Source organism: Rutilus rutilus (assembly GCF_951802725.1).
Source record: "Rutilus rutilus genome assembly, chromosome: 24".
Lineage (NCBI taxonomy): Eukaryota > Metazoa > Chordata > Actinopteri > Cypriniformes > Leuciscidae > Rutilus > Rutilus rutilus.
In genome coordinates this window covers 24,609,439-24,633,455 of record NC_140228.1, presented here as the reverse complement: position 1 = coordinate 24,633,455, position 24,017 = coordinate 24,609,439, and the positions used below count along the sequence as shown (strand labels likewise).

Sequence of the window (24,017 nt, the reverse complement as noted above, 5' to 3'; positions counted from 1 at the left end):
TTTTTTAAACAATTCAGTCATTTTAAAATATTGATTAAATGGTTAAAGTTTCATGAATTAATTTCATTACAGCCGGAATAAAAACTCCATTCGTTTTCTCCATGGGGAAATTGATTTTTCTTAACAATAACTTTTAAACCTTTAAAGACAGACTGTGAGCTACGGGGTTGTTAATCAATGAAATTTGCTTCTGTTGAAACTGTCAGCCTGCATTATTTCAACTTATTCTTAAAATAATCGTGTTTAACAGCGTAATTCATGGTGGAAAACTGCAGTACCCATGACGCTGTACAGAAAATTCCACCAATCAGAGAGTCGTCACAACCAAAAAGCTCCGCCTACTCCAATGATGCACTGAAACAAGTCGGTCTCCCTACGCTCTCAAATACTTAAAAATTTGTATTGCAAGCTTTATTTCTTATTCGATTATGTTCGCAAGTCCTCTTTTTCACTCACTAAAGCTGTTGAGTACACAGTCTTGAACCATTGCATTTGTTGTCTGATTCTCAAATATGTTTCTGCTTCAAGTCAGATTTTGTAATGTTATGATTCACCTTGAGATGGTTGGCTTGGTTCATGGCTTATAAAGCTTTAACGAATCCCTAAGGGAGAAAGGAATGGAAAAAAATACTTCCAGAACCAGCGCTGCTGAAAAAGTGGGCAGGCGTTGCACTCTTTTAGGGTTTTGAAAGTCGTTTAAGTATATCACTTTAGTTTAAGTATTTAAAGTATTCACAGAAATACTCCTTGGATCCCAATTTTCATACTCTCTGTATGCAAAATTAGAATTAGTGCAATAAGTGCATCCTGATTCACATTTGGCGTGTACACTGAGAATAGTAAACCTGGATTATGTACTTTTCTGTTGGATTTTCTAATGATGTATTTGTGAGATGATTAAGATGCTACTGAATGATGAAAATTGGCAAGAAATGCCTGCAGAGGCTGAAGCTTTCATGCCCATTTTTAAATGCATTACCTAAAGTAATGATTTTATCACGCTGTAGTATGTCTGGCATACTTTTAATGTGTAGTACTAGTAGGCAAATTGAGACACAGCATGTGATTTTTGTGCCCTATTAGTTTGAAAAACAGAGGCTGCCTGGTGATTTATACACCGTTATGGGCACTTTTCTCTTTTATAGTGTCTATTTAAGGTCAAAAGTGTTTCACTTCTTCACAAGCTCCTTTAAAACACCCGGAGGATGTCTCGCACAACAGGGTACAGACACTGCAGTGAATCACTCCGCTGAAGAAACCCTTCCGTGTCTGGCACGTAGAGCTGCTCGTGCTCCCAGCATCACTCACTAATTTCACATTCGCAGCATGTCACGCTTATGGACTTGTTCCCTGTGCACACGGTCCGACTGGCTGGCATGTCATATCACGTCTCCAAAACCCCTGTGAAGAAAGTTCTTACTCCAAACATTTGAACAGTAGTGTAAATGATTTCCGTAGTGCGTACCAAAGTAGAAAAAGCTGTACAGCTTTATTTTATGACAAGCATGTAATCAAATTAGAGGCTAGGTTTCTGGACCTTGTTGTCAATCTTTCATCTTGTTTTTGTCTTGTGTGTTTATCAGACGGTGGACATCCATAAGGAGAAGGTCGCCCGGAGAGAGATTGGCATCCTGACAACAAATAAGAACACATCAAGGACTCATAAGATCATCGCTCCTGCCAACATTGAGCGGCCGGTGAGGTACATCAGGAAGCCCATCGACTTCACAGTACTGGATGATGTGGGCCATGGAGTAAAGGTAAATACATTGCCATCTATTTCATCTATATCCTCTGCTTCCAACTCACATGAGTCTTACTTTTTTTTTTTTTTTCATATTTTTTAACAATTTATTTTTTGTGAAAAATACAAAAATCTGTTTATTTTAGAGATGCATTTATTATATAAAAATAGACCCAAGTGAATAGCCTTTAAAATGATTAAAATACATGTATAAAAACAGTGAGCCAAGCACGAGATGCAGGTCAGTGGAACGTTTAAAAGCACGAGGTCTGGACATGCTTAAAAGTTAAACTTTTTTTTCTTTTCTTGAAAGCAGGGCTGTGCAGTTTCGTGAATTTCTTCGCTGTATTCTCGCTTTTTGCTCGCAGGTTTCTCTATAGAGCTCCCCCTACAGCTTCGGAGTAGATATTTGACAATACTGTCGAAAAACTTGTTGGCGACTCTCAGATACCAGAGGCTATAGATCAACGACATCAAAGCAGATGGGACATTCTGCAACTTCTTTGGGCTCGCCGGCCCAAAGTTGCAAGGGTGGTTTTTCGGCTCACAGGCGCTTGGGGGGGGGTGCGAGACGACCACCATTCAACCTGAAAAAAGTCATATAACTATTCCAATGACTCCGAAGCTGTTCGGTTAAGGTACAAAAGTTACTTAGTTCACCTTTAAGAGTGCTGTGCCACGCACTAGGCGCTGCAAAAGACGTTCATCTAGCATGCGTTTACATTGATAAGCAATGGAAAAATTAAATGGAAAAACAGTAGGCTATACTATTGAATTCGTGAATTAGGTCTTAAAGTGACAGCAGCCTAATATTCTCGCTGCTTTCTGTGTTTTTAATATTAATCAAACAACAAGACAGAAAAAAAAACTGCTCTCAGCTCTTTGCTGAATAGTTTTTGTAACTTTAATGAGGATTAATCTTTATTCAGTAAAGACTATGCAGTGTTATTTTACATGTGGTTGCTTTATTCAATTTCTATACCTGAAAACTACTGTTAGATCAACGTGAAAAGCACCGTTTAATTCATTTAAATTATTCTGTTGGATTTATTTGTGCTATTCCTCGTAAATTGATTATTTGTTCTTTTATTACTGACTTGTCTTTAACAATATTTGAAGTTTATATGAGTTAGGCTAGTAACCTTACATGGGTCAAAAACAATGAAAACAATAACTAGGCTATTTTTATTTTATTTTATTTTTGTGGGTGGGGCCAGTGAAAATGTTTGCTGGGCAAGTACACATTTTAATCACTGGGCCAATGGGAAAAATCCTTCACGTTGAGCCCTGCACACAAAATTATGTCAAAATATCCGTCTCTTCAAGTGTCCTCATAAAGACTATGGTTGTGAAGTACTTAAAAGTGTTCTTTGAATAATAAATGAAAATTATATGTAACCCCCCCCCCCCACCACCACCACCATAATCGGCTTTATATTGGCCCATCTAAGATATCTGCCATCAAAATCCATATTGGTCCACCACTATAAATAGCATTAAGCATTGTAAATAGCATTAAGCATTGTTTTTGTGACTCGCCAGCTGAGACTGCGCTTGGGGTTAGGGTTTCTAAAGTAGGGTTTCTGGTACCTTATGTCTATTAAAATTGAGTATGAAAGTTATCAGCAAAATAAGATGAATGGCACAAGATTACGCCTGCCTCTGTTCTAGTTTATAGAGGAAGGCATTGCAATAGGGCTGGAGTTTTAAATAACCTGACATTCATTTTTATTTATTTTTTTAAATCCAGCAATGCAGTGCACATTCCAGCTCTTGTGTTGACAGCATGCGTCTGACGTGCTGAAATGTAAAAACATTTGACCTAGTGACAGCATGACCCTCCATCTGTGGTTCTTCACAGGGGATTAGGGCTTAAATGACGCCTGCGACCCAACAGCCAATCGATTACGAGCATTTATAGGATGAGCCTCACATATAATCAATATTGATGTATGTGTTGTTTACATCTATTGGGGTTAAAGCTAACTGCTGTTTGTTTGTGTTGCTTCAGTGTCTATTTGGACTATAGCCAATGGCAGTTCAGCCAAATTAATGAACAAAACCTTGTTTCAGTGACCAGGGCACAAACTTGTCATTATTGTTTCTTATGCTCAACCAAGGCTGCGTTTATTTGATCAAAAATCCAGTTGTGAAATATATTAAAATAGAAAAAAGTTTATTTTTAATTTTAAAATTTTAAAAGTTATTTTAGATTGTAATTTTTTTTTTGTAAATTTTTTTTAATGTAATTTATTCCAGTGATGCAAAGCTGAATTTTCAGCATCATTACAGTCATACTAACTAAAGCCAAAATGTTGTATATCATCCTGACCCTGTCACCGAATCTCCTGGCAGTGTTTTATTACACCTGATGTCGTTCAGTAAGAGAAGCCGCCGTAACCTTGAGTCACCTGACTGGGATTACAGCGTCTTCTGCCAAATTTACTGTGTTTGCAAAAGATGAGATTTATTTCCAATGTCAGCTGACACTTAATCTAGTCAGTGGCCGCAGGAATGCAGAGGAGTTCTCAGACGTTTTTTTTTTTTTACTCGTTTATTTTACTTCCTTTTCCTGTTCAGGAAAAATATTGGGATCCTTTTCTTTGCCTGTTTCGGTGAACATTAAGCGCTTTCGCAGTCTTAAACGCAGAGGATTTTGGCGCTGTCAGAGTATGATGCATTAAGCCGTATTTCTGTCTGGCTGAGGCTGGAGTTTTGCTCTCGACTGATTCCACTGAGATCTAAATGAACACCGCATGTATGTTTGCTTGATGGGATGGATCTGATCCTGGAAACTGATGTTGTGCAAGATTTAGGGGCCGTTTACACGACACTGTTTTCTACTAAAATCTGAATACCTTTTATGCAATTTGGCCGTTCTATTGCACAAAAACGGCGTTTCGGGGGCCTGAAAATGCAAACTTTTGAAAACGGGTTTTTGAAGACGAGTACTGTTGTAGTCTTCGTGTAAATTACAAAAATGCGAATTTGTGAAAACGGCGAAGTCTTGCAAATGTGTATTAAGTGTTCAGTCTCTTTTTAAAATTCTTTCCTAATATATAACCAAAGGTTGAAATAGTTAAATTAGATGTTTCTACTTTGTATTTTCAGTTAGACTGCAGTCTAACCGGTAAAAAAAAAAAAAATATATATATATATATATATAATTTTTTTTTTATATAATAATATTATTATTATTATTATTATTATTTTTTATTATTTTCTTTTTACATTTTTTGATGTGTGTTTTCATTTAGTTTATTTATTCTTTTCTTTTTTGGGGGGTTTATTTAATTTTTTGTATACTTTTATTTGATTATTAATTTATTATTTTGTTTATTTGTTTTTATTTGGCATTTATTTATTTATTTGGTTTATTTTATCATTCAATTTATTTCATTTGGTTTGTTTGTTTATTTTTGTTTGGTTTGTTGTTTTTTTTAAGATTTATTTCTGGCGTTTATTTTTTGAGATAGGAGACAGGAAGGGAAGCGGGAGAGAGAGGAGGGTGGGACAGTTTATGTATTTTTGTTTGTTTATTTGTGGGTTTATTTGGTTTTATGGTTGTTGTTTTTTTATGTTAACTTGTTTTATAAAAGCAATAATGCACATTAGGTTCTGTTATATTGTGAATATAGTGACAGTTGAAGGGGTTGCAGGTGCTTCACAACACACTGTGCCTTTATATACTCACAATATAGACTGACCTCAAGTGCCTTATTGCAGAAACACACTATTGTTCAACACACTCAGGTCTACACTATTTAATGTATGAGCATTGTCTCGGTTACTTTTGCCCTCATTGCTCATACGGGACAGCACATTAATAATGGCACACTTTGCATGTAGTGCAGAACAGTCACTACACTTGCAGCCTTTGTTGTGTGAGTCGGTTTTGTCACTGCAGTTTCTGCAATGTGGACATTTTTATACAGTATTTAATAAGTGCATAACTAAGTTTTACTCATAGAAAAGCTCATATACATGCATATGCGGCAGACAAACGCAAATGCTTTTGTGTGCATGAAAAGTATTGGTGGTGAATACAGAGGGATGAATACTTTTTCACGTTTTCAAGAGTTGTTTCCTATAATCGCACTGTTTGTGTGAACGCACTGCAGTTCAGACCCAAATAACACAGCATGAAATGAGACCGAGGGATGGAATTGATGTCTGCTTCAGACCACTCAATCGAAGAAAGTGTGAAAAGAGGAAAAAGCATTTTAGCATCGCCACTCTCAGCGCTAATGCAGTGAAATGCAGGCTTCGAGATTTAAAGTGCTTTTGTCCTGCTTTAAGAGCTCTGAACTGACACATGCCGATGTTTGACGTGCCTGTATCTCTTTCTCTCCCTCTTTTTGTCTTTCTCTCTTGTTCTATAAATCACACTCTCTCTTTTCTTGCCCTCGCTAGTGGCTTAAAGCCAAGGTAAGTGTACTTGTCCCATGAACCCCTCCTGCTTTAGTCTATTACTGATCAACTGATTCAGTCTTCCCTGTGATCCAATTACATATTCATATTCCTGCATTCATCCTTACCTCATATAGGCCTGTCACGATAATTCATCTGGTTTGGTTATTCAGTCTAATCACAATTATGTGAGAATTGTGTGATTTTTAAATTAAGCACAATCATATTACAGTCGTTTATTAGATTAGATTAGATTTTATATTAGATTATATACAGTATATATACATTTAACTTGGAATCATAACATATTAGGCTTACAGAAGTAAAATTTTTGTATGACCGTTATTCATCAATACAAATGTATGATTGTGACAGGCCTACTCATAACCTCATCATGTGCTGTAGTTGTAGATCAATCCCATTGCAAAGTGATCCATCATAGCTCTATTATTTAAAGATTATTACGTGTTTTAACACTAAATCATGTTCATGTGGCTGAAACACACAGTTGCCTATGTAATTGAAGTATTTGGGCTTCTATTATTTTGTTTGTAATTTATCGACTGTCAATGTCATGTTTTTAGTCTATGTGATAGTGATAGACTGATATATATTGGCGAGGCCAGTACGTCAACTGATATCTGAGCATTTTGAGATTGTAGAAGAGTATGTTGATAAGTGTTAGTTTCCCATTGTGTATGTATTAAAATCTGCTAATAATTGTTATTAGATAATAAACATATTGTGCATATTGTGTAAAAAAAATCCTTATTAAATTACCTAATTAAAATTAAATGCAATTTAAATATTCCTATTTGCTATTATTGAAATTGTTGATGACCACTAATGATCAATGACGTAAATGATCTTTTCATTTTGAATCAATGGTCCTCATTCATGAAACATGAGCAGAATGATTTTTTTTTTTGGTGTAAATCCGCTTGAGGTAAATTAATGGATTCATGAAAGCGTATTATCAAGAAATGTACACCTGCTCCCAACCATACATAAATAGTGCATAAAATATCCAAACATTTTGTGTTCTTTGAGATGATACGACTGCATTTTGATAACACCATTTACAATAATTATAGATATAGTGCCTAAATTAATTGTTAAAAATGTAAATAAATTAATTCGGTAAAACAAAAGTAACCGCTATGTAGTCCGTTTTCCTTTTTATTATAGATTTCTATTATACTGGAGCCAAAGCTGAGAAGGGAGTTTCCACATTACATGTAGTTCAAGTAGTTGTCATTTGAGATTATGCTAATTGTGAAGGAGCCTGCATATTTATGAATTGTTTCATTAACATACACACTTTTAACTATCAAATCCGAGGTTAGAATCATTTGTGAGAAGAGTTCTCAGGAAGGTCCATTTTACACACAAATTACTTGTATATGTATTATGTATTCATGAATGAGGCCCTTTTATTACAGTAGAAAACAGAACGTTTGGATGAAATCTGTAGTTTTGTCTGGTAAAGTCCTCTTCTGAGCTCTATTCCTTTAGTCTTATTTATGTAACCTGATGGTCGAGCTCTGGTCGAATACTTACACTGATGTTTTGCTTGTCCAATCAGCAACACGGCAACAATCAGTCAGTCAGAGGAGGAACTCTGTCCAGGACCAATCCCCCGACACAGAAACCTCCCAGCCCACCCTTGGCAGGACGAGGCACTCTTGGGTAAGATCTTATTATATACTTCAGTGTGAAAAGAATGAGCTGTGTGATAAAGCTATCAGACAACACATCGACACTGACAGCAATTTTCAGTAGCAAAGTCGGAAATCATATGTCATAAGTCATATATGCCTGTTTGTTTTAAATATGCAGGCGTAACAATCCTTATAAAACGCTTGAGCCGGTGAAACCTCCAACCGTTCCCAATGACTACATGACGAGTCCAGCTCGCTTGGGCAGCCAACACAGTCCAGGACGCACCGCATCTCTCAGCCAGAGACCCAGAACCCACAGGTAACACACATCTGTCTGTCTGTCTGTCAGATGTCTCATTTTCTCTCTTAATTTGGCTTTTTCCACTAGTCCTCTCCCACTCTTTTCCATGAGCCTCCACAGTTTTATTTCTGAATGTCAGCGCATATTTGACGTCCTCTGGGGTTATAACATTTTCGCTCATGTTCTTCATGTTGCTAATGTCTAAATGACGATGATCGGGGGGGTTTCTGAATGTTTCCAGTGTGCGTTCGGCACTCTTCACACCCACTCGTCTAACATCTGTAAATAATGTCATCACACCAACCCACACCTCAACCGCACTCCAGACCAGAGGGAATAACCCCTCATCCCACTCCCCAGCGCTTACCAAACACAATCAGGACTGCAGCGTTCGTGCTCAGAATGACTGAATGACTCGGCCTCATTAGTTAATGCTGACTGTGATGCCATAAATAATACACAACTTTTCATTTGTGTAAATAGTGGCACCACAACGCCAGGTCTTGTGAGTGTGGCCTGCTGAATCCATCAAATACTTGTCTTAAAGGGAAGAAAGGATTTTGCTTCAATTACCTTCCTCCATAAAAACACAAAGTAGAAATTTTGAAGAATTGTACTGGTAAAATTACAATGAACTTAGTCGTTCAAGCTTCTAAAAAGATGCGCAAATCCCCATGAAAGCTCAATGCAATTTGACTACATGCAATATTGGGTAAGACTTTATTTCACAGTGTCCTTCTTACACAGGTTACATGTAGTTATTACCATAAATTGTGCATAAATACATACAACTAAACCTAAACCAACCCCTATTCCTAACCCTAACCCTACAGTAAGTACAAAAACATGTACAAACTTTTGAAGGATATGGTGTTTCTGCATCACTCTTGACAGCCTCAGTTTTGATTTATTTATTTAAAAGGGACAACGCACATTAATCAACATGAGGACGAAGTCCAAAATGTAAATGTGCCAGATGGTACAGTTCTTGGTCATTGTAATGTATGAAAAAGAGCGACATACGAGAACAGAGATTCATTGTTTCCACTTATAATATATTTTACTGAATAATCTTTGAATGCTGTTCTCGATTACTGATGTGTAGCCGACAGTGTTTATCAATCGATGTGATGTTGCAGCGTCAGCAGTTTGTATATGCACTTCTTATGTGTGATTAAGATGAAGTATGAATGCTTGTCTCCACCTGAGCCATTATCTGCTCTCCAGAAGCATTCACTGCTGCTTATTCAGCTCTGTTTATGCAGTTCTTTGGGTACCCAATGCATTATGGGTTACAGTGTCAGTTAAGGTTACATTTACAAATGGATCTAGTAATCTGGTGATGTTGAGTAGTGATATCTTCTTAAAAGCAGTTTTGAGTGTTTAGATGTTGGTCAGATGACCAGATATCAACTTAAGTCAAATTGATGTGTATAGCGCTTTTCACAATACACATTGTTTCATTAATGTTTATAATATAATATTAGAGCTGGGCGATGATGTAGTTACATTTTTCGACAATACAAGTAATCAAGCAGTTAAAATATGCTATACAGGGTATAGCCTTTACCAGAATGCTCTATGCATGCGGATAAAGTTGGACATACTTATACATTCAACTTTATATAAAGAGCTGGGCAATAAGTAAAACAATCAGGCAAATGAGATTTGCACTATAGTATGTATTGCTTTACGTGAGTAGTGTATGTATGTGGATAAGGTTAGATGTGAAATAGCCTATATATAACGATATAAACAATCAGACAGCTAAGATGTGCTATATTGTATTAATTGCTTTACATGAGTATACTGTATGTAGGCTGGTAAATTCAGATGTAATGTATCATTTTTAATATATCAATGGGTGATAATATGATTTACATTTAAAGGGATAGTTCGGCCAAAAATGATATTTTGAAATATTATTGATAAATAATAAGATTATTGATAAATGAAAAATGCTGACGTAGGATGTAGCGTAGGAAGTGTCGTGACGTAGAACGAACGTGACAGCGCAGCCAGAGAGCAAAACAAAACTCTACGTTTGTTCTACGTCACGACGCTTGCTACGCTACGTCCTACGTCATACGCCAGCATCCATCTCCGTGAACGCGCGTCGACCGCTACCGGAAGCCAGTTATTTTCATTTATAAAGTTTTAAATATGTATATTTTTACGACAAAACGGCACGGATTACCCTCAGAAGGCCTTCGTTTATCCCCCTGGAGCCGGATGGATTACTTTTGTGAAGGATGCATGCACATTTTGGGACTTGAAGGAGGTGGACCCCATAGCTTCACATTATAACCACTGAAAGATATAAGACATTTTCTAAAATAACTGAAAATGTGTTCGTCTGAAAAAAGATTGACATATACATCTCGAACGGCTTGAGGGTGAGTAAATCATGGGTTAAGTATCATTTTTGGCCGAACTATCCCTTTAACACTGCTTATTAGTTACATTTTTAAATTGCGAGAAAGTCACAATTGCGAGATATAGTCAGTTAAACCAATTATATTTAAAAAAAATCTAAAATAAGTCTGAATTGTGAAGTATAAGCTCACAATTGCAACAAAAAATTGGAATTACCGTTTTTATTTTGTTTATGCAATGGCGGAAACTAGCTTCTATATGATCTTCTCTAAATGCCTGTACTAGCCTTTCAGACAACCCACAGAATAATTAGAAAATTATTCAATTGGAAAAGATTTGCACATCTCTAGTTAAAATCAGATCATTTAACTCGGTCTGCTCTCCGTTTAGATAATGGAGCAGTAAAGCCTGTGCTGTGATGATGAGATCTCTTGCAGTGCATCATGGGAACCCCTGCTGCTCTGGTTTCTACATGGACACACAGAGGATCATGTGGGGGTGTAACACTGATGCAATGATGCTCGTAGCTCCACAGTGTTGAATAATCCATCAATTGATCTGTGTTGAACGTACGTGTAACTACGTATGGCTAACGTAGTGCAATGTGTCTCAAAGCCAAGTGTGTATCTAGGTCACTTTACCATGTGAGCCTGTGATGCTCAGAACGGAGCACTAAGCTTACTTCTTACTGAATACTACAGTATACGATGTTCTGCTTGCTGTTCTTTTAAAATAGTGTGTGGAACATTATGCATGATGTAATGAAATGCATTTAACAGTAGTGTTATATCATGATCTCATTGTAGCATCCAGTGATCTTGGACAAAATCGCGATATGGCTTAGTTTGATTATCAAATCGCAAAAGCTGTGATTTAAAATACAGAAATATAAATATATATATATATATAGAGACAGAGTGAAGCACTGCATTGTGTTCGTTTACACACTGACAGCTCATGATCCAGTATTGAGTTTGGGTTACTTGTGTATTTGGAAATGCAAAAGTATTGTTGTCTTTTGCAGTCTAATCTAACGAGTTGAGAGAAAGATCACTGTTGATATTGCCATCACATTGAAAGTCAAATTGCATTGTGGGATACAGTACTCCTCAAAGTATTCTCTGTTTTGGTTGATGTAGTAGGTGTGTAAAATCCACATACTATACACAGTATGCATTCTGCATACTTCAGAAATTGATGATATGTATGCTGAGAACTGTGTCTGACTTCTTCTCTATCTCTCTGCAGTGGCAGCAGCGGGGGAAGCGGCAGTCGAGAGAACAGTGGCGGCAGCAGCATCGGCATTCCCATCGCTGTGCCGACTCCCTCCATTCCCAACTCAGTCCCAGGTGAGCTGCAGCCCACATACAGCTGCTGCTAAAGCACGATGCCCTAGGTTAGGGCCAACCGGAGAATTAGACTTACACTTCACATCTGGGTATTTAACGCTGCAGTGTTTCCCGTTCTCTAGAGTGAGAAGCAGGATTAGTTGTTCATGGCCTGATTCTTCCAGCTAAAGGTTTGTCAAAGTAGGCCACTACACAAAACAAGGACAGGTAGAAATAGAGAAGAAGTGGAAAACTCTAAAGGGTGATCTGTCTGCAGAGAACAGGAGAAAAGAAAAGAGTTTAGAGAGAAAAGAGGTCGCTGTCCTGTCCCCCCCCCCAACCCCCCCCCCCCCCCCCCCCCCACCTCCTGAATCCTTACAGTCACCATAGCAACACTGCATCAGCACCTCTGATTTCCTTCTCCTGGATTAAGGTTATTTAGTGCTGACAGGACTTCTGAATGCAGCTTCTCTGTCCTTGTACTCTTTTATTTATCTGTTTGTGTACTTGCATAATAACATTTAAGGTTTTTCCTCTAGGCTTTGATGAAGGACTATTTTGACTCCCAAAACCTAGTGAGCTACCTACCTAGGCAGCATTTTAAGGCATCTTAAACACATGTTGGCTATTCTAAACTTTGACGCCTCGTTTTAGCTCTCGTTAGACAGCATCAGTTTGAACCCTTTATGGAGAAGACAGTTGCATTACAAAATTATTCCAAGATGGCGCACAGAGTTGAGGGAATGTTGATTATACTTGCATCATTCGGCCCTGAATATTTGATAAACGCAAAATAGTTTATATATAATAAACGGATTTATCAAAAATATCAGTTCAGATTAGTTCTGTCTAAATAAAAATTGTTTATGGAGTGTTTTCAGTCTATTGTAAGTATTTTAAATCCAGAGTCCTAAAACGCGGAAACAAGTTAGCATTTTCACCCTTCCGGGTCCATTGTCCAGAAGTCAATGGGATTTAATGGGTTTTGTTATTGCTTTTAAATGCCTGAAATAAAGTCTGTGGTTAACAAAAGCTCTAGATATTCTCAAGTGTTATTCTACCAAAAATATATATATATATCAGTAAAACCCCTTTGTGATATTTTTAAGCTTTTATGTGCCTTGATAAAGGAAATTCACAAGAAATTCATCTACTCACTTTCACTGCCTCATTGTGTTTATAATCGCACTCTTGCAAACTATTATAGCTTGTAGATTTTAAATAAAGATAGAAAGAGTTGTCAGAAGCTAGAGATGATATCATTTCTGCTTCCAAGTTCCGCATTTGTGAAGACTGTCATGGTAAACAAAATGTGTGAGAATTATAAGCTTTTGTTGGTCAGAGAGCTTTTTCCTGCAATAATACAAAAGTCAATGGAAAAATCCATCGAGTTTTTGTCTAGGGAACCGGGGTGACGCAAACGTCCAGGGTGGTTGTCAAAAATCTATTTACCCAGTGTTTGTGTTGTGCTATGTTTTTAGGATTGTGTTGTTAGCTTTTAGCATCATTTCTAACCTCAAAATCCACTGGAGTCAATTTAGAGTCGAGTCTCCCATGTGCTTCATGTATCAAGTGCTATTTGTGTGCCACGAAAAGTTGCTGCCCACAAGGATATAGGATGGTTAGGATGCCGCCTGTCTATGTAGACAGCGATGTAGCTCACTGGGTTTTGGAACAGAGCTTAGTTTTTTGTGCGCTGTTAATGAATGGATCGCGCTCAAGGTGTGTTTTCTCTGATATGACGTTCTGACCCGCAGTCGAACCCTCATGGGCTGCTCCTCCCCCAGCCCCTCCTCCTCCACCCCCCCTCCCCGGTCAGGGTCCACCAATGCCAGCCGCTGCTATAGGTGAGCCCCTCCCCCGATCCCATCGCCAACTGCACAAAATCTGATCCAGGCGACACCGGCGTTACCGTCCCGCCATCCACCTGTCCGTCTGTGGGTGTCAGAATGGGCCGCTTTTGGGGATGGTGGTGGTGATGATTGTTATTTTGGGTGGCGGATTTGTGCTTAATCAACCAGTTTAAATCAATGCACTGTGGAGAAGTCTCTGTACTGCCCTAGAGTATTTCACATAATTCATTATGTTAATGGAAAAAATCCAGTAGACCTATTCATACCAAGGACAATAACTGTAATGTTTTAATAATCATTATAATGCTGTGAGAATAGGAACAACACCGCAATTATAATGATAATGTCAAAGAGGAACAATATTGTTGGAATCACTTTCAGAACGATTGTTTCTAGCTGATTAACAATAAAAACATTGACAGCCAATCAGAATCCATCGGACGTAGAAAAGCTTAAGCGTTTAAAGCGGCAGACGACAAAACTGCAGAGCGCGCTCAGAATAAACAGAACGTTATTGTCCATTGGCGTGGACGCTTATATAGTTGTTATAATTGTCTTAATAGTTATTGTTCTTGGTGTGAATGGGCCTTTAATGGGTTATTGGGGATAGTCCACCCAAAAAAGAAAATTCTGTCGTCATTTACTCATCCTCATGTTGTTTTAAACCCGTACGACTTTCGTTCATCTTCGGAACACGAATTAATATCTTTTTAATGAAATCAGCTACACAACTACCACTTTGACGTTTAAGAAAAGTTGTAAAACTAATCCTTATGAATTGAGCTTGTTAGAAACATGATCACTTTATATGATGAACAGATTTAATTTAGGTTTTTATAAACATTGATCAGTGAACATAAATAGAAGCTCAAAAGACAAACCTCATTGGTTCTTGTGGAAGCTCAAACGTGCTGCGTAACACTGGAATGATCCTCATTGGTTCTCGCACGTCATGTGAACATGCTTGAGCTTACGTTTACCACAACTGATGACGTGTGAGTCGATGAATGTCAATGAGAATATAAGCCTAAATTAAATCTGTTCATTATATAAAGCGATTGAATCTCTTCAGAAAATTTTAACTAAACCGTTCAATTCATACGGATTAGTTCTACCATCTCTTTATGAACTTTTTGAAGCATTAAAGTGGTAGTTGCATAGCTGTCAGGGATGGAAGTCTCTCAGATTTCATCAAAGATCTTCATTTGTGTTCCAAAGATGAGCAAAACTTTTGGAACGGCATGAGGGTGTGTAAATGATGACTGAATGTTCATTTTTGGATGTGCTAACCCCTCTCATTAGCAATCTCCGGATTGGGAACATTTCCCCATGTGGATTTGGCATTGGATTTAAGCTTTTTGAACTTTGAACATGCAAATTTACCAATATAAAGCTTCTTGGTTTGGAAGCGACTTCTAAGTAAGCTGTTTCATGAATCACTAGTGTTGGCAATGGACAATGAAGTTGCTTTTTCTGCTAAATTTCACTGAAGTTTCACTAATGTTACCTCACCTTGACATGGAGAAACTCAAGCTGTGTCTAGAATCTTGAGGGTGGGCTCTCTTGACTCATGCCAGACTGCGTAGCAATGCCTTAGCAACCACCTTAAACAACCTAGCATTGCGTTAGGGAGTTGTCAGAGACTTCCTCACTGCAGGCTCTTTTGAAAGATCACGTTAGCCGGTGCATGACGAATTGACTAATTGCTTTTGTAAGTGCTTTGGATAAAAGCTAAATGCTTAAATGTAATATGTAAACATCATATCCCATAATTCTGTTCATTAGAACGGGTTTTCACTGGCTCCACCAGGACACATTTGGAATCAGAGGTTCATCCTTAAATATTTGTATTGTGCTCATATCATATGTCACTGGTGAAGGCTTGTGGTGCCACAGTGATGTTTGTCCACTGTGTTTGTTGTTCGCTTCGTTCTGGCCATCACTATCAGGGAGAGCGTGTGTCTCTTGGGTTTCCCTGTAATCTGATATCTGACACTGTCAACAGGAAATGTCCCTATAGAGGAAATCCCATCTGCAGTGTACACACACAGAAGGACTATATTATTACAGATACAACTACAACATGGTACTCTTTCTCAGGGCCTTTTCTAACTTTGCACATTTTATTGCAGGTCCTGTTGTAGTGTTGTATGATTACATTGCCATTGTTTGTAGTTATTCATGTATAATGGCTGTGAGTTTTCTGAGTTTTCATCTGATGTTGGGTTTCTCAAGCCCAGGTTTTCTTTGTGAATCTGATGAAACATGTCCTGGTCATATTTAAACCCAAAATCAAAAGAAATATTATATAAAATATAATTACTTTTGAGTTTCTCATCGATTTCTATGAAGATTCTCATTAAATTCTCATACTGTAATGCAGTAATATAATAAAAACGAAAACTTTTTAAAACTATTTAAATTAGTATAATGTTTTATAAATCTACTTGTTTTCTTTGTGATAATATATATATATATATATATATATATATATATATATATATATATATATATATATATATATATATATATATATATATATATATATATATATTTAAATAGTTTAGATTATATTTTATAGTATGTATTTATACACACATAAACTTTTGTTAGATGTGATTTAAAGTGATAGTTCACCCAAAAATTAAACTCATTTACTCACCCTAAAGTTGTTTCAAACCTGTATGAATCTTTTCCTTCTGCTGAACACACACAAAAAGATATTTTGAACAATATGGGTAACCAAACAGTTGATAGGCCTCTCTTGAACTTGAGAGTAAATTATGACAGAATTTTCTTTTTTTTGGGTGATCTGTCCCTTTAATCTCGATTAATCGAGTTGACAGTACTATAAAAAGTATGAAAAGTATAAAATGTGACCTGGAAGTGTGCTTGACGTGTTTCGTTGGATTCACTCTTCTGCCTATTAGTTATTTCCTCAAATGAATCTGTTAAACTGTTCAATGTCGGGAATCTTGTGTTGCCTGCTGTAATTCACTGGCCACTCCTGGACTTTCTCCTGTCTCTGTTCCCTCTCCTTTGGGCACTAACAGCGGTGGCTGCTGGGCCGGGTCTCGGGCCAATCCCCATGTCCCAGTTCGGCACGATATCTCGGCAGATCTCCCGACACAACTCCAACACCTCGTCCTCCGTCTCCATGGTTTCCGCCACGGGAACGTACCGCCGAGCCCCGTCCGTGTCTTCCCAGTTCTCCCTGCAGCAGCCGCACGTTAACGGGGGCACAAACGCAAGTAAGACACGAAGAACGCAGCACGAATATACAGACACATTCAGACTCACATCAGATTGAATCACGCACACTTGACAGTTTAAATTCAGCAATAGCAAGTGGAAAGCCATATCCATGCATCATAAAAGGCAGTTATTTTTAAGCTCGCCCCGTCTGTGGAGATGGGAACAGCCTGTCTCTTCCCACAGGTGTGCGGACGTACACACTAATGTCATTAAGAGCGGAAAGCCTCAGATTTATGATTCGTGAGAGCACAGGGCCCGTGGCCACCTGTTTATGAATGGAGATTTAGTGTGAGATTTGAAATCCCACTGTCAGATGTCCATGAGCATTAGAGTGAATGACGGTTAAATCGGCATCAGACGTGAATGAATCGCACATCATTCATGCATTCAGGGGAAAATCCTACTCATTTAACTAACTGGTTTATTTAATGAACTAATCACACCGTCTAATCACAATCATGTCACAATGTGGACAGTGGGTTTAGTTTTTTGTTACTTTCGTCTAACTGTGCAACGTTTAATTAAATGCAATAAAAAAATGACAGTAAGGACATTTGTTACAAAAGATTTTCAGATAAATGCTGTTCTTCTGAATGTTCTATTCAGAATACTGAAAACATTTATCACAATGCATTGCAAAAATATTAAGTAGCGCAATTGTTTTCATCATTGATAAATAATAAGAAGAAATGTTCCTTGAGCAGAAAATCATCATATTAGACTGATTTCTGAAGGATCATGTGACACTGAAGACTGGAGTAATGATGCTGAAAATTCAGCTTTGCATTGCAAGATTAAATTACATTTTAAGATACAAAAAAAGTTAGTTTAAATTCGAGTAATATTATTCTAATATTTATTTTATAATAATTATTATTTTTTTGATCAAATAAATGCAGACTTGATGAGCATAAGCGAAAAATCTTACCGACCCAAACTTTTGAACAGAAGGGTTTATTATGATATACAATACTTGTTTATGTTTTTTTGTTTTGTTTTTTACTGCAAAGTTAAAGGGATACTCCACTTTTTTTGGAAATAGGCTCATTTTACAACTCCCCCAGAGTTAAACAGTTGAGTTTTACTGTTTGCGAATCCATTCAGCCGAACTCCGGGTCTGGCGGTACCACTTTTAGCATAGCTTAGCATAGATCATTGAATCGGACAGGACCATTAGCATCTCTCTCAAAAAAAATGACCAAAGGGTTTCGATATTTTTCCTATTTAAAACTTGACTCTTCTGTAGTTACATCGTGTACTAAGACCGACGGAAAATGAAAAGTTGTGATTTTCTAGGCTGATATGGCTAGGAACTATACTCTCATTCCTGCGTAATAATCAAGAAACTTTGCTGCCGTACCATGGGTGCAGCAGGCGTAATGATATGACGCAGCGCCTGAAAATAGTCCCCAGCTTGACCGGGACTAAGTTTGTCTAACCTATTAGACCTATTTTCAGGTGCTTGACTGCAGAAGAGTCAAGTTTTAAATAGGAAAAATATGGAAACTCTTTGGTAAATTTTTTGAGAGTGATGCTAATGGTCTTGTCCGATTCAATGATCTATGCTAAGCTATGCTAAAAGTGGTACCGCCAGACCCGGAGTTCGGCTGAATGGATTCAAAAACGGTAAAACTCAACTGTTTAACTCTGGGGGAGTTGTAAAATGAGCCTATTTCCAAAAAAAAGTGGAGTATCCCTTTAAGGCCTTTTGACTTTTTTTTTTTCTTCTTCTGAATACTACTTTGTAGTTACTACTAATTATTCAAATGCTATTTTATCTGGAAAACCTAAAAAAAAAAATGTTATTTTTTTTCTTCAAATGTTTTAAATTGAAAAAAAAACATGGAGATTATTACAATCTTAAATGAGAATTTTGATATTGATATAACTACAGTTTAAAGTGTTACTGAAAATTGGTCAAAAGGTATGAGAACGCTGCCGATTTGTTATTTGATATCAAATTACCAGAGAGAATGTCATGTTCAGTCTCTCTATATCTATATAGGATTCCTATTCCTATAGGACTACTCTTCCCCACCTTTATTATGTGGGACTGATGTTTTCTTTTCTCTTCCTGCTGTTTTTTTTTCTTTTCTCTTTTCTCTTTTCTGTCTCTCCTGCTCTTTGTGTTTGTGTGTGTGTGTGTGTGCGTGCGTGATGGGTGGTGTTCAGTGTGTATGGCCCCCCCTCCTCCACCCATGCCCCAGCTCACCCCACAGATCCCACTCACAGGTTTTGTGGCCAGAGTTCAGGAAAACAGTAAGTCTGACGGCCACGTTTCTCACCCTAGCATGTGGATGTGTTAGAGGTTCACTGCATGCCTCCATCTCCATCTCCATCTGTTTGTGAAGTAGTCAGTGTTCACTCTGCGTAGCGACTGCAGGTCAAAGAGTGCATGCGTATTGCCATTGTATAATTCAGTTCACTACAACAGATCGAAATAAAGCCTCTGCTAACGCCTAAAGCCTGCGTTTTCTGAAAACAAAAAGTGTGTCACACATTTACATAAGTGTCTATTGCTTTATGTAACCTTAAAGAGGCTTACTAGGCTGCTTGGGGCAAGAACTTAACGTTTTGAACTTGAGGCGCTCATTGTTTTTAGTCAGTTTTGCATGTGCTCTACGGTTTGTTTTGGGAAGGATTGAAACCTTTTATCCCGACGTTTCGCCAGTCATCAGAGCAGCCGCATCGGTTAACTCACACACTGCTGACAGACGTTTAGTTCAAGGACACTTCGAGTGCACCGTATCGTTCAGAAAGAAGGATACTCTAGGTTGATGAAGTTGTCATTGTAGGTTTGGTCTTAAAATGCCTCAGAGTGTGTTTTGCTGCCCTCTCATGATGCATTCTGGTACTGTGAGGCGTTTTTGAGGTAGTCACACAAAGCCAGACTGTCGACTAAGCGTCTGGTCAGTTTGCTATTTTTTTGTGCCAAGTGATTTGGAAAATGGAAGTAATTGTTTAAGTATAGTTCATATTGGTTTCATGTGCCATGCAAGTATATGTTTGTCTTAAATATATAGAACAATTATATAAAAATAATAATGTAAAAAGCAAATTCAAGGAGGGAATGTTTTCAACCACTTTTGAAACAAGGACCCTAAAATATGATGATTTCACTCAAATATAAAGGCAGCTATATATTTCCATGTATAAAGAACTATTTATGTTGTTTTAGAAAAATATTAGGTGTCATTATAAATAATACTATAATATTTTATTACTATTTAAAGAAATTTCATCAATCACATGATATGAATATAATTGGTTAAATTATTTAATAATATTTTTTTTAATAATTTATTTTTGGAAGTCACTGTACTAAAGCAAAATCAAATGAATGAAATATTATCTAGAAAATTATTAATTTGTATCAAGCTGACAACTTGTCTTTCACTTTCTACCAACTTTTAATTTTGAATTTGAATTTTAGTATTATTTCTACACTATTATAGCATTTATAATAGCTTTTATTTTTATACTTTTGTTTTCATTTTATTTTTAGTGTGTTTTTGCAGTTGTATGTGCTTATGTGTATTGTTTTTTTACTATTTATATTTTTATTTCAGGATTATTATTTATTTATTTAGTCAGTAATTGTAGTTCTTCAACTTAATCTTATTTCAGTTTGTGGCCAAGACAACATTTCTAATTTTCATTTGTTTGTTTTTTATCTAATACTTTTTTCCCCCAAATTCATAAATACCATTTTAAATCCTTTAGCTTTAGTTAACAATACCAACTCTTCTGACAATAGGATAAAAATGTATTTCATTATTTCCAACCAGACGTTTAAAAGCAAACTCAAATCGCAATACAAAATGTGTTAAAATGATTGTAATAAACGAAGAAGTTTAAATAAGAACTCTTATTTTAATTATTCTGTAAGTTATGCTGTACCACTTCCCCCATTCAGCAAACACCCTTTAGTGGCGTTCTAGTTTGAATGTATGGTGTGTGTGTGTGTGTGTATACTGTTTATTATTGCATAATATTGCCATCATTTGACTGTTGATAACTTCTCTGTTCCATTTAAATCTGGTAAGTATTCATATCCGTGCATTCCTTCATACATACACAATAATCTCCCTAGATCCATAGATCTGTGTGTGTGTGTAATCCAGCGCCCGTCGTGAGTGTCTCCCACAGACACGAGTGTTTATGCAGATTCACCGTTGGTCATGTGATTTGCATGTCTACTAACCGGTCTGCATGAGAAGCCCATGCCCGCTCTGGAGCCGTGTCATTAATGCGTTTGACTGACTGTTGTGTGACGCGTGTCCAGTTGCAGAGACCCCGACTCCACCGCCCCCCCCTCCCCCTGATGACATCCCCATGTTCGACGAGGCTCCGCCCCCTCCTCCTCCTCCTCCTCCTCCAGTGGACTATGAAGATGAAGAGGCAGCTGTAGTGCAGTACAGTGACCCCTATGCAGACGGAGACCCTCAGTGGGCCCCCAAGATCTACATGGAGAAAGGTGAAGTTTTTCATCTACCTTATTAATCTGCAACAAATCTTTATTCATGTAAAGTAACAACCTATATTGTGCTATTAATATAATTAGTAGTATTATTTAGCATTTGTTGTTTATTTTATTTATTAAAATGTATGATCATTTCACATTTATATTTTTGAAATGATCACACTGCAATGATTTATATATTTTTTATTATTATTATAATTTTTTTTTTATTTTTTTATTTTTTTTATTGGTTAACAATTATTTTTACCATTGTTTTGTTTATTTTTTTATGTCACATTTATATTTTTAAATCAACATTTATTTATTTTTAACTATTATTATTATTATTATTAGTGGTAGTAGTGGCATTATAAAAAATACAAATAGTTACATAATACAAAACAAATAAAATAACAATAAAAATAAAATATTGGTCATAATAGTCAACTAGGGATGTTATATTTTTATTAATGTAACAAGTAACCTTTATTGTTTTATTATTAGAATTAGTTTTATTATTTACCATTTGTTGTTTATTTTATTTATTAACATATGCAACATTTATGTTTTTTTAAATAATCAACATTTATGTTAAAAACAATGATTTATGTTTATTTTTATTGGTTAACAATAATGTTTACCATTGTTTCGTTTATGTATGCAACATTTATATTTTGAAGTCAACATGTAATAGTTTTTTTTTATATATATATTGTTCATAATACTTGTTTTAAAACAGCTATTTATTAAACATTAGTGTCTTTGATCATATTATAGTTACCTAATAACACTCTTGATGCGGCTTATTGTTTTAATAACTAATAACGTTCATCTTTGCAGTGGTCGCCATCTACGACTACATCAAGGATAAGGACGACGAGCTGTCGTTCATGGAAGGAGCCATCATCTACATCATCAAGAAGAACGACGACGGCTGGTTCGAGGGAGTGAGCAACGGCGTCACGGGTCTGTTTCCCGGGAACTACGTGGAGTCCATCATGCACTACGCCGACTGACGGGACTCGACCCAAAAATCATATATACCCAAACACAGTATAAACCGTGTGCAAGGATACATGTTTGTTCCCGACCAATGGCGGATCATGAAAATCTATGAACTTTGCTTTGTGGTGATGGGTGGATATGTGGGCAAACGGGATGGAGCGACTATTCGGAGGAAGTCAGTGTACATAAAATGAAAGTTAGCCTGTGGGGTTTCCGTAGTGAATGTCAATCACGTTATCTTCAACAGTCAATACATCATGTGATCATGTGAAAGTAGATGATTGTCACCATTTTTTCTTTTTTCTTTTGACATTTCCAACTGAAAGTCAACCATCCCTCATCTTATAAACTAATTAATTTCAGTGTTTTATCTTAAAGCACCATGTCATTGCCCCGAAGTGTATCAAAATCTTAACGTTAAAGCATGCATACAAAATTTAAATATGTATCGTAACCTAAACGTTAAATTCCATTCAGCTTCCATCTGTGTATTATTTACAGAACACTTTATTTTAAATATAGGCATTTGTAGACTACTCATGTTTATGCTCTAATTTTTAGTGAAACGTCGATATAAATTTCTTTATTAATTTGGTTAATGAATGCAAAGCACAGAACTTTTTCATTTGTTTCAACAACGTCTCCCTCCATGTTAATATTTTTTTATTAGAGTATTTGCTACAATGAACAAACATGAATTCTATGTAGATAGCTTGAATATGTAAGCTGTAAAGTATCTAATCAGTACAAATCACAGTTCTTACAATGCTGGACTCATTCTTTTGCGCCATGGTCTGTAACAAGTAACCGGCGTGTCGTGTTGTACAGTACGGTCTGAACTGGTCTAGTTACTCGACTCAGGTCTGGCATTAATCACACCTTTCTCTGTCTATTTTTCACTCGTTCAGCTGTTTTAGGAGTCGTGCCGTCTGAGAAACGATTACAGAGATGTCTGACCACTGTCAGAAGAGTTTAAAGCTAATGCCTTGAGACTTTTTTTGTCATACTGAAACATTTGAAGTGTTCAACTGAATTCCAGCTGTGCTGAAGCTCGTCTCAGCCCAGAATTTGTATTTATAATGTTAATTGAAATTTAATTGTACAGTCTTTTATAATAAATCATTCTATGTAAAACCTTGGTCTATTCATTTAACATATTATAGAGCCATATTTGAATGTATATCATACCATACATGCACAGAATTTCATAAAATGCTACAAAATAGAGCTAAATAATTGTCTTTACAACATAAGAAGGGTCAAAATGTTCATGACCTCAGGAGGTCAGACTAAATATACTGTATGAGCTGGTTTCTGAGATTTACAGGTTTTGGATTAATGTTGTTTAATCTGCTATAGCAATGAACTAACCCATTAATGTTACAGACAGGCATTCAATTGTAAAATCTGATGGACACCTCTAGATGGATTAGACATGATCTCCTAATTGTCAAGAAAACATGAAATATAAGTATTATTTAAACCTTTTTTATGTGGAAATACTAAAACGTTACAATACAGTTCAATATGGACACTCGCAATTCTGACTTTCCTCACGATTCTGAGTTTCTATTAAAAAAAAGTCATAATTACCTTTATTTAAAAAATTCCGTGCCGAACTA

At 36.6% G+C, this 24,017-nt stretch overlaps 1 protein-coding gene across 4 annotated transcripts in view; it reads left to right on the top strand.

The window, feature by feature from the left end:
- abi1a (abl-interactor 1a) overlaps positions 1 to 23,529 on the top strand; it is a 58,976-nt gene extending 35,447 nt beyond the window's left edge. The window contains exons 3-11 of one of the 4 annotated variants that reach the window (XM_084398745.1): positions 1,584 to 1,760; positions 7,740 to 7,843; positions 7,994 to 8,134; positions 11,741 to 11,841; positions 13,578 to 13,667; positions 16,727 to 16,924; positions 19,101 to 19,187; positions 21,214 to 21,405; positions 22,231 to 23,525. In XM_084398745.1, the coding sequence (XP_084254871.1) occupies positions 1,584 to 1,760; positions 7,740 to 7,843; positions 7,994 to 8,134; positions 11,741 to 11,841; positions 13,578 to 13,667; positions 16,727 to 16,924; positions 19,101 to 19,187; positions 21,214 to 21,405; positions 22,231 to 22,406 (1,266 nt within the window). In that variant the 3' untranslated portion in view covers positions 22,407 to 23,525. Of the gene's footprint in view, positions 1 to 1,583; positions 1,761 to 7,739; positions 7,844 to 7,993; positions 8,135 to 11,740; positions 11,842 to 13,577; positions 13,668 to 16,726; positions 16,925 to 19,100; positions 19,188 to 21,213; positions 21,406 to 22,230 lie in introns of all 4 variants that reach the window. The other 3 variants (XM_084398742.1, XM_084398743.1, XM_084398744.1) reach the window with 3 other exon arrangements.
- Positions 23,530 to 24,017: the final 488 nt, after the last annotated feature.